The sequence below is a fragment of the Trifolium pratense genome, linkage group LG2 (genome assembly GCF_020283565.1).
Source record: "Trifolium pratense cultivar HEN17-A07 linkage group LG2, ARS_RC_1.1, whole genome shotgun sequence".
Lineage (NCBI taxonomy): Eukaryota > Viridiplantae > Streptophyta > Magnoliopsida > Fabales > Fabaceae > Trifolium > Trifolium pratense.
Window position 1 is genome coordinate 20,762,206 of NC_060060.1, and position 12,175 is coordinate 20,774,380.

At 33.0% G+C, this 12,175-nt stretch overlaps 2 protein-coding genes across 2 annotated transcripts; both read right to left on the reverse strand.

The window, feature by feature from the left end:
- Positions 1 to 8,644: 8,644 nt before the first annotated feature.
- On the reverse strand, positions 8,645 to 9,147 carry LOC123904360. Its single transcript, XM_045954036.1, has 2 exons — positions 9,091 to 9,147; positions 8,645 to 9,007 (listed from the first exon to the last, which is right to left on the reverse strand). Exons 1-2 carry the CDS (start codon positions 9,145 to 9,147, stop codon positions 8,645 to 8,647), a joined length of 420 nt encoding a protein of 139 aa, XP_045809992.1.
- Positions 9,148 to 9,214: 67 nt separating this feature from the next.
- LOC123904362 (putative F-box protein At3g16210) lies at positions 9,215 to 9,886 on the reverse strand. The gene has a single exon (XM_045954037.1). The coding sequence runs from the start codon at positions 9,884 to 9,886 to the stop codon at positions 9,215 to 9,217; it is 672 nt and encodes a 223-aa protein (XP_045809993.1).
- Between the last annotated feature and the right edge of the window lie 2,289 nt (positions 9,887 to 12,175).

The window sequence follows — 12,175 nt, forward strand, 5'->3', positions numbered from 1 at the left end:
AAGTTAATACCTTGACGATTTCCGGGGCTTAAGAGCAGGGGAAATGATGGAATGAACCACAAATCTGTGTATTGGAAATCCAACAACAGTTGGTGCAAGTCTCTAGTTTGATTTTGGATGGATTATGTTGATATTAAAATGTAACCATGTCTTTTTAATAAAATAGTAAAGATCTCAATTCCATATTATAATCCGTTGTTATTAATTTTTATGTTACCGTAAATGTAGAGGAATCCAGGGGAATGTAAGATGGGCCGATGAGAATAAAATTGGTTTTTGCATTTAAATGAGACACTTTTCAAACGTTGAAGAAAATGTGGCACAATTTGGAATTACAACAAAACCTGGAAATGAATTTGGCTTTACCACACAAAGGGAGGTTTAGGTACGAGGTGAAGGAAATATTTTAGACGGAGCTTACAAATTTCCCTTCAGTAGTGTCTTACGACCCGATTCTTACGACCCACAAATAAAAGGAAATAAAAATAAATTGGAATGCAATATTTATGAAAAGACATTCCAATTCCAATAAAGATATGCGCTTAAACATACCAATGGACTGCTTGATCAAAGCTATGTATGAGCATGGAGGTAATACATTGACGGTTTCTGGGGGCTTAAGAGCAGCGGAAATGATGGAATGCACCACAAATCAGTGTATTGGAAATCTAACAACAGTTGGTGCAGCTCTCTGGTTTGATTTTGGATAGATTAATGTTGATATTCAAGATTAAGTATATATTTTTAATAAAATAGTAAAGATCTCAAATTCATATTATAATCAGTTGTTGTTAATTTTTATGTTACCTTAAACGTAGGGGAATGCAGGGAAAGTAGGATGGGCCGATGAGAATGAAATTGGTTTTTGCATTCAAATGAGACACTTTTCAAACGTTGAAAAAAATGTGGCACAGTTTGGCTTTACCACCCAAAGAGAGGTGTTGGTACGAGATGGGGGGAAAAAAGTTTAAATAGGGCTTACAAATTAAAAAACATATATAGCTTGAAGGACAAACGATACAAATTGCAATGGGCAATTGAAGTGTGACCTGTTTGTGACTTTTTTCTCACTATTTTGCAAATATATATATATATATATATTTTGGTGTTATGAACATTTGGAATGATAATTATGAAATATTAATTAGCTTGGGTTCATGGATTATATTTTTTGTGTTTGTTTGTATATAAATATATGTGAAGTTACAATTTTGCCCTTTAGTAGGGTCTTATGACCTCGTTCTTATGACAACCAATAGTTCGAAATTAATCATAGCTCAGATTCATCATTAATCAAAGCCCTTCAGTTGGGTCTTACAACTCCGTTCTTACAAAGGGCAAAATATTCTACTATTTTTTGCTAGTTTTTCTGAAGAAAAAGACATCCAAGTAGTTGTTACAACTCTCAAAGCTCATAAATCTGTGTTTACGGTTATTACCAATCGTTTCATTTTTTATCTAAGACATAATTTAAACAATTTCATTTTTGAACGTAAAATACAAACTATATCTAAGCCATGGACGGCTTGATCAAAGCCATGTATGAGCATGAATATAATACCTTGACAATTTCCGAGGGCTTAAGAGTAGGGGAAATGATGGAATGCATCACAAATTTGTGTATTGGAAATCCAACAACAGTTAGTGCAGCTCCCTGGTTTGATGTTGGATGGATTAATGCTGATATTCAAGTGTAACTATGTCTTTTAATAAAATAGTAAAGATCTCAATTTCATATTATAATTCGTTGTTATTAATTTTTATGTTATAGTAAACGTAGGGGAATACAAGGGAATGTAGGATGGGCCGATGAGAATGAAATTGGTTTTTGCATTCAAACGAGACATTTTTCAAAAATTGAAGAAAATGTGTCACAGTTTGGAATTACAACTAAACCTGAAAATGAATTTGACTTTACCACACCAAGGGAGGTTTTGGTACGAGGTGAAGAAAATATTTTAAATAGGCTTACAAATTTCACTTCATTAGGGTCTTACAACCCGGTTCTTACGACCCACAAATAAAAGAAAATAAAAATAAATTGGAATGAAATATTTATGAAAAGACATTCCAATTCCAATAAAGATACGCGCTTAAACATACTCATGGATGACTTGATCAAAGCCATGTATGAGCATGAAGTTAATACCTGGACAGTTTTCGGGGGCTTAAGAGGAGCGGAAATGATGGAATGCACCACAAATTCGTGTATTGGAAATCTAATAACAGTTGGTGCAGCTCTCTGGTTTGATTTTGGATAGATTAATGTTGTTATTCAAGATTAAGTATATCTTTTTAATAAAATAGTAAAGATCTCAAATTCATATTATAATCCGTTATTGTTAATTTTTATGTTACAGTAAACGTAGGGGAATGCAGGGAATGTAGGATGGGCCGATGAGAATGAAATTGGTTTTTGCATTCAAATGGGACACTTTTCAAACGTTGAAGAATATGTGGCACAATTATAAATTTAGCTTTTTACCACCCAAAGAGAGGTGTTGGTACGAGGTGGAGGAAAAAAGTTTAAACAGGGCTTACAAATTAAAAAACATATATAGCTTGAAGGAGAAACGATTCAAATTGCAATGGGAAATTGAAGTGTGACATGTTTGTGACTGTTTTCTCACTATTTTGCATATATATATATATTATGAACATTTCAAATGATAATTATGAAATATTAATTAGCTTGGGTTCATGGATTATATTTTTTGTGTTTGTGTGCATATAAATATATGTGAAGTTATAGTTTTGCCCTTTAGTAGGGTCTTATGACCTCGTTCTTATGACAACCAATAGTTCGAAATTAATCATAGCTCAGATTCATCATTAATCAAAGCCCTTCAGTTGGGTCTTACAACTCCGTTCTTACAAAGGGCAAAATATTCTACTATTTTTTGCTAGTTTTTCTGAAGAAAAAGACATCCAAGTAGTTGTTACAACTCTCAAAGCTCATAAATCTGTGTTTACGGTTATTACCGACCGTTTCATTTTTTATCTAAGACATAATTTAAACAATTTCATTTTTGAACGTAAAATACAAACTATATCTAAGCCATGGACGGCTTGATCAAAGCCATGTATGAGCATGAATATAATACCTTGACAATTTCCGAGGGCTTAAGAGCAGGGGAAATGATGGAATGCATCACAAATTTGTGTATTGGAAATCCAACAACAGTTAGTGCAGCTCCCTGGTTTGATGTTGGATGGATTAATGCTGATATTCAAGTGTAACTATGTCTTTTAATAAAATAGTAAAGATCTCAATTTCATATTATAATTCGTTGTTATTAATTTTTATGTTATAGTAAACGTAGGGGAATACAAGGGAATGTAGGATGGGCCGATGAGAATGAAATTGGTTTTTGCATTCAAACGAGACATTTTTCAAAAATTGAAGTAAATGTGTCACAATTTGGAATTACAACTAAACCTGAAAATGAATTTGACTTTACCACACCAAGGGAGGTTTTGGTACGAGGTGAAGAAAATATTTTAAATAGGCTTACAAATTTCACTTCATTAGGGTCTTACAACCCGGTTCTTACGACCCACAAATAAAAGAAAATAAAAATAAATTGGAATGAAATATTTATGAAAAGACATTCCAATTCCAATAAAGATACGCGCTTAAACCTACGTACTCATGGATGACTTGATCAAAGCCATGTATGAGCATGAAGTTAATACCTGGACGGTTTTCGGGGGCTTAAGAGGAGCGGAAATGATGGAATGCACCACAAATTCGTGTATTGGAAATCTAATAACAGTTGGTGCAGCTCTCTGGTTTGATTTTGGATAGATTAATGTTGTTATTCAAGATTAAGTATATCTTTTTAATAAAATAGTAAAGATCTCAAATTCATATTATAATCCGTTATTGTTAATTTTTATGTTACAGTAAACGTAGGGGAATGCTGGGAATGTAGGATGGGCCGATGAGAATGAAATTGGTTTTTGCATTCAAATGGGACACTTTTCAAACGTTGAAGAAAATGTGGCACAATTATAAATTTAGCTTTTTACCACCCAAAGAGAAGTGTTGGTACGAGGTGGAGGAATTAAGTTTAAACAGGGCTTACAAATTAAAAAACATATATAGCTTGAAGGAGAAACGATTCAAATTGCAATGGGAAATTGAAGTGTGACATGTTTGTGACTGTTTTCTCACTATTTTGCATATATATATATATATATATATATATATATATATATATATATATATATATATATATATATATATATATATATATATATATATATATATATATATATATTATGAACATTTGGAATGATAATTATGAAATATTAATTAGCTTGGGTTCATGGATTATATTTTTTGTGTTTGTTTGTATATAAATATATGTGAAGTTACAATTTTGCCCTTCAGTAGGGGTTACGACCCGTTCTTATGACAAACAATAATTCGAAATTAATTATAGCTCAAATTCATCATTAATCATAGCCCTTCAGTAGGGTCTTACAACTCCGTTCTTACCAAGGGCAAAATATTCAACTATTTATATAGACAATTTTTTTTGACATTAGATGTTATGTTGACGAAACTATATCTATAATTATTTTTTACTAGCTTTTCTGAAGGAAAATACATCCAAGTAGTTGTTACAAGTCTTAATGCTCGTAAATCTGTGTTTACGGTTATTACCGACCGTTTCATTTTTTATCTAATACATAATTTAAACAATTTCATTTTTGAACGTAAAATACAAACTATAACTAAGCCATGGACGACTTGATCAAAGCCACGTATGAGCATGAAGTTAATACTTTGACGATTTCCGGGGCTTAAGAGCAGGGGAAATGATGGAATGAACCACAAATCTGTGTATTGGAAATCCAACAACAGTTGGTGCAGCTCCCTGGTTTGATGTTGGATGGATTAATGTTGATATTCAAGTGTAACTATGTCTTTTTAATAAAATAGTAAAGATCTCAATTTCATATTATAATTCGTTGTTATTAATTTTTATGTTACACTAAACGTAGGGGAATGCAACGGAATGTAGGATGAGCCGATGAGAATAAAATTGGTTTTTGCATTCAAACGAGACATTTTTCAAATGTTGAAGAAAATGTGGCACAGTTTGGAATTACAACTAAACCTGGAAATGAATTTGACTTTACCACATAAAGGGAGGTTTTGGTACGAGGTGAAGAAAATATTTTAAATAGGGCTTACAAATTTCCCTTCAGTAGGGTCTTACAACCCGGTTCTTACGACCCACAAATAAAAGAAATTAAAAATAAATTGGAATAAAATATTTATGGAAAGACATTCAAATTCCAATAAAGATACGCGCTTAAACATACTCATGAACGGCTTGATCAAAGCCATGTATGAGCATGAAGGTAATATCTGGACGGTTTCCGGGGGCTTAAGAGCAGCGGAAATAATGGAATGCACCACAAATTCGTGTATTGGAAATCCAACAAAAGTTGGTGCAACTCTCTGGTTTGATTTTGAATAGATTAAGTCTGGTATTCAAGTGTAACCATGTCTTTTTAATAAAATAGTGAAGATCTCAAATTCTTTTTACTTGAAGTGTGACCCTGTTTGTGACTGTTTTCTCACTATTTTGCATATATATTTTATGAACTTATTACTTTGTGTTATGAATATTTGGAATGATAATTATGAAATATTAATTAACTTTTGTTTATGTATTATATTTTTTGTATTTGTGTGTATATAAATATATGTGAAGTTATAATTTTAATTAACCCCGTTCTTACAACCCATCACCATCCTAACAATCCTACGTAGAAACTCGACCTTGGCCACATTGGTCGTAATTGAGCATTCAAATCAAGATATTTAGCTTTCATGTGATGCAATAAACTTGTCAATAAAATATTACCAAATTGCTTAGCAGTTAATGAATATTAATCTACCGAGATAAAAACATTATGACACTGAGAGGAAGAGATATCTTCAGCATTATTCTAAATTTTATTCTAAAGAGAAAAATAGAAAGAAAAAAAAAAAAGAAGCACCCAATGAAATGTCTTCAGCAGATAACACACATATATATATTCAGTATGTATAATTCATTTTTTAGAGCAATTAACAAATTAGAACATGAATACATAAACAATAAGTATGAAGTGCTATTAAACAACATAAGTTGTGCATACCTTGTCTCGATTTGCCACAAAAATGTGAGACAAAAGATGTCTACAGTCTTGTGTTATGTTATGTGAACATAATCTGAAATCTTATATTGAACAGCCATAATTCACCGTAAAAAATACAAGTCAGAAGAATTTTTGGTCAACACGAGTCTACAGTCTTGTGTTATGTTTACAAACTGTTTGATATAAAAAATTGCTTATAAATTGTTTGATATTTTGATTAAACCACTTTTATTAACTTGTTTTTATATATGCTTTTAGATAGTACTAGTATTGCAATTTAGACCAATTTTATTTTGTGTACATTGAAATTGAATCAATTAAATGACTAGTTATTAGAGGTTTCTTCAAGCAGTATAATTTTTAAGGAAAATTTCAAACAATGCTCCATGACAATGGTTAAGGAAATAAAAATGATAATATAATCTTGAAAATAGTATATTCAATATCTTAAAATTTTAAAAAAAGAATATTTTTTACTTAATTTTTTTTTCTTTAATCATTGTCCCGGAGCACTATTTAACATGACAAAGTGTATAATCACTACATTCGTTCTTTGAATTTAACTATATGTTTTTGATGTTTCTCATTTGGTGTTTGAAGTTTGAGTGCTGCATTGCTAGAAGAGGTAAGCATTGGATACAAACTATAACTTTTTCAGCTTCTTTGTTTAAGTAAAGAAATTGTAGTTATTATGAAAATTATTCTAAAAATCACCATGAAAGTGGATCAAAACCTCCGCGACATCAACTTTTAAAGGTTACAACTTACAATGTGTTGGGCCGTGGGGGGGAAACTTATCTGGATTGGATCAACACATTAAACAACTCACACTTATTATTGGACCACGAGGGAAAAGTCTCATTGAGTTGGATCGACATATTAAATATTGAGTAACTACACAAGTGACTTTGACACCACACTTTCACATAAAATCTGAAGGTATTAAGTTTATGAATTATCTCCCTTGAAAAGGGTTCAACATTAACTATTTCAATTAATGTGGAACTTAACGATGGTGTGCACTCCACTGTATATCTTCAATGTGCTATGATTAAGGGACATGAGGGTAAATTTTATGAGTATGTTGTGAAATTTTGTTACGGAATTGATCATGTTGCTTATATGCTTATATTTTGTTTTGCAACATTACATACATCATTCACTACTAAGTTTGCATCTATTGGGCTGAATCATAAATTTTGGAATCAAGTATCAACAATGATCCTGAGAGTTTATTTAAAAGCTTTTGGAACAAATTGCCTATAAATTGTAACAACAAATATTGAATTAGATGGATGATAATCAAATATAGGAGTTGGACATACATCATAATTAGAACATAAAACAAGTCCGGTGCTCGACATCGACATGATATCAAAATATGTGGCTACATTCAATCACTCTCTTTTTCTTAAATTATTACTGATGTCTATGTATTAGTGTCGCATCGGTTTTGTGTCAGTATTCCATAACATCATTATTGGTTTCTTATGCTTCTCTTATTTAGAGAGTTCTTGGTCTCTGACATATGATGGGTCCATGCTGTTCAGTATATTTGAACGAGTTATGTGGCCACAAACTCATCTCATCTTCATGGTAACATAAATTCAAATGCTGTATTTCTATAATGCCACCTACAACTATTGTGAAAATATATTTATAAATCGGGCAATATTCACGTTACAAGCCGGTTTTATATGATTGAGTTAGACTCAATCCAAATTCTAAAATACCAAATATTAATATTTTTATTAAGTTACAAGCAAGATTGATGAAGCTCCATCTCAGGAAATGATCAGACAACAAACATCTTCACAAAGGTACTGCATCCTGTCAACTTTCATAGATTCATTGTCAAGCTAGGCCTTTTGGACATCTTTAGGCCTTAGCTTGAGAGGGTATGTTGAAGTATCAACTTATGATCCTTTGTGTTTTTAACCTTGCATAGAACTAACTATAGTTACTTGTAACACAAGTTAGTGATAATATGAATAACTAACTAGCTGATCTAAGTTGGTTAGTAGTTATGGAGTTAGTTTTATGTTAGTTAATTACTTGGTGTAGATTCAATTGATATATAAGCTTGTACATTGATAAACTAGCAAGGCCATGAGCTACTTTGTTACATTGCCTGCTAATACTACTAATAGAAACATTCACCAACTTAGAAAATATAATCTCAGGGGTCTTGTGACCTGAGAAACAATATTGCCACCAATTCAAACATAGTGATTGGAATTCCCATGTTTATGGCTTTAGTGGAGCTTGTCTGAGACTCGTTCTCTAGAGGCGGCTAGCGCGGCTGCAAATCACTTTGTAGTTGACTCCTTATGAATCATGATCGCTAGATGAGTGGGGGAGAAAAATTTAATATTATACATAGTGGCATAGATATCTCAATCAGAATGTAATCAAGAAATATATATGTTGCTCATTAGATTATTAAGTTTTACATAAAATTGGGTTTAAACAAGAAAAACAACTAATTATTTATTCCTCCAATCGGAAGTAGACTTTCCTTGTAAATTCCTATCTGACAATACTTTCCTTTAACGCCAAGCTCGTAAATTATTTGGGTGCTTAAATCAACCCATACCAGTTCATCGTCGTTTTCTTTGAAGCAAACGTCGCCCTCCTTCCCAACTCCAATGAGCCACTCGATGGAAGGCATAGGCCCAACAATAAAGAGTTTGATCCATGATTTCTTCACACCAAGTTCACCCAAAATTGAAATATGAAAAGTAGTAGCCCCGGGAAAATTTGAGATTAAAGCAATCGACTCATTTAACACCACCAAGTGTCTGTCTATGAATAAAACATCATCACAGCTTCCATCCACATCGAACTGCATAGGTGTTGTAATTAACACCTCGTTGATGAAGTCAAATGACACCAAATAGTCATCATCATCAAGTGAGAAACTTTTACCACACCAATGACAAACTCCATCTGTGTACACTCCAGTATCTGTTGACGGTATGCCATAACAACGAGGAGGTATATTGATATCGAGTATCCTCCAAGAGTTGCTTCTAAGACTATATATCTCCAACTAAGGGTCATAAGATCTATCTTCGTATGGCACATCTTCCTCTTCGTCGGTTACATGGAAAAAGTTTATATACCGAATAAGTTTATAGTCATCTCTAACACGGTCATAACCAAATCCATGAAATCTAAAACTAGGGTCCCGATAAGGTGGTACAGACTCATCGGGGCTGGGAGGAATGGCCATGAATTCTGTGGTAGCCGGGTTCCATAATACAGCTCGGAAACTTTTTACCCTTCCTCTTATCCTATCTTGCCCTATACAGAGAATACCATTAATACTAACGGAATTTAAAATACAAAGACCAGTGTCATCCTCTTGAAACGGAGGTGGCAAATCTAACTTGACCATATTCTCAAATATTTCATCGGGGAGCAAATAGATTGAGCTATGGTAAACATATCTATATGGCAAAAGCAGTTCAGCTTCATATAGGATGAGGAATGTATCACCATAATCAGAATGGTTATGAGACAAGAAATGGTTGCGGAGCATGTTCATGAAATGAGGATTTTCAAATAATAGGGACCATAATTTACGTACGCATCCAAAACGCTTCAAAGATTTGAGAGGTAATTTTGATAGAATCGAAAAGGCAAGATCATCATGAATATGAAGATTGTTGCTTACCTTTAACTCTTCATTTGTCCCAGCCACTGCCATAGTTTTCTCCATCTCCGACCCCAAAGAAATTGTTTTTCGACAAGGAGAGTTTGACAGAGATGAGAGCCAGAGAGGTTAGAGAGTGATAATTTTGTGATTTTTCATTTCTATATATAAATTTTACAATAGAACTAGCCATGTATGTGAAAAGAAAAATAAAATAAAATAATTAATATTATAACAGTTTTTTTTTACTGATAATAGTGTAAGATATCATTTCTTCATTTTTTGACTGATAATATTATAGAATTTAAAACATTACTTCTTTGCTAAAAAAGCCATTACTTCTAAATTGAGTTTCTTAGCTTTATATAAAAATAGAAAAAAGAATATATTGTATGATCTTAATAATTTACCTATATAAAGAAAAAGCATTTTAAATAACTTCGTCATTATGTAAACATATAATAGTCTTTGAATTTTAAAATAGTTTACATTTGTTGGAAAATATCAACCCAAAATGATATGATTTCTCTTTTTGTTGTAAGAATGATATTTTGAATTACCTCTAGTTTCAGGTAAAAATAGCATATATTTTGAACTTAAGAGTACATGTGTTTGTGAGGTCCAACTCTACATTTTTGTCATGTTTGGCAAATGTTAGTATCTTAATAAGTTTGTGGATTGTGTTAGCTTTCAGGAATTGAAAACAAATCTGACCATGAAGGAAGTGAAGTTGACACTTATGAGGAAAACAGATTATTTGAGGAACAAGTAACTCAAGAATAGCATAGGTCCACAATAGTTTATAGTGTTCAGTCTGTATATAATCATTTCCCCTATTAGTTACTTGACATCTGTACTAACAGAAGCAGTTAGAGTTAGTTACACAAGCTTCTAGAAGCTCCTCTCACTTAGCATTGTATATAAGGAACTCCTTGTACATTTTCTCATTTTGTATCAATGAATTCATATTTTGAGCTTTCTCTCATAATGATTCTCTCTATTTCTCCTTCTGTTTTACCATCTTTATGATGGTATCAGAGCAAATAAGCTCTGTTGCGCATTCACTTTGATAGATTTAACCATTTTCAGTTATAGCTCGCGTAGCTCCTCCGCAAGATCCATCACAAACTCCTGGTAACGTCTCTTACGTTCACTCCTCCGATGGACCTTCCTCCATCCCTGTTACACCGGTTCTTACTCACTCTAACTATCATGCGTGGGCTCGTTTGATCCAAGTTTCAAGGCTTGGTCTCGCTGCAACATGTTGGTACATTCTTGGATAATGAATTCCTTGGAAGAATCAATTCCACAAAGCATCGTGTATCTTGATAATGCCATAGATGTTTGGAACGAATTGAAAGAAAGATTTTCTCGTAGTGATTTCATTCGGATTTCTGAATTACAAATTGAAATTTACAGCCTCAAACAAGGTACTAGATCTGTTTCTCATAGTAGGAGATCACAAGGATGAGGAAGAGTTGGCTTCAATGGTCAATTTGGATCCAAGAAGAGATACTGTACTTACTGTGGTAAAGATAACCACATTGTGGAAAAATGCTACAAGAAGCATGGATATTCCCCAAACTTTGGTAGAAATGCTGTAGCCAATAATGCTAATGCAGATGAGCAATTGGATAATGATGATGTTAGAAGCACCAAAGGGACTGAATCTTTCACATTTACCAAATCTCAATATGAGAAGCTTGTGAATTTACTTCAATCTACTGTTGGCAATCAGAATCCCAGATCTTCCACCCAAGTTAATGGTGCATCTACCTCAAATTTAGCTAACACAAATATGCATTTACACTCAGGTAATGTTAATATAGTATATCTGTGTATGGAGGAGCTTGGATCGTTGACTCGGGAGCAAGTGATCACATTTGTTCCAGCATAGCTTTATTTGATACTCGTGATGATATTGTCCCTATTCAAGTGAAAATGCCAAATGGAACTATTGCTTATGCTAAGAAAGCTGGTAGCATCAAGTTAGGACCAGAATTTGTTGTTGATAATGTCCTTCTTGTTCCAGAATTTTCACTTAATCTCGTATCAGTCCCTAGACTAACACATAATTCTCAAATTGTTGTATTATCTGATGGTTTGACTTGTTTGATATAGGAAAAGAGGAATTTGAAGATGGTTGGTTTGGGTGATCTCATTGAGGGATTGTATTACTTGACCACCAAGCCAAAGCCAGTTGCAGCCAACACCTACACCTACACCAATCCACTTCACAGTTCAGACATTCACATTGAACTGGGCTCCCCTGACAGCTCTTTTTGGCTTTTAATCGTAGAAGAGATAACTAAATATTAATTTACTTTGGTTCTGGTGCAGAATACTTCAGGGCTG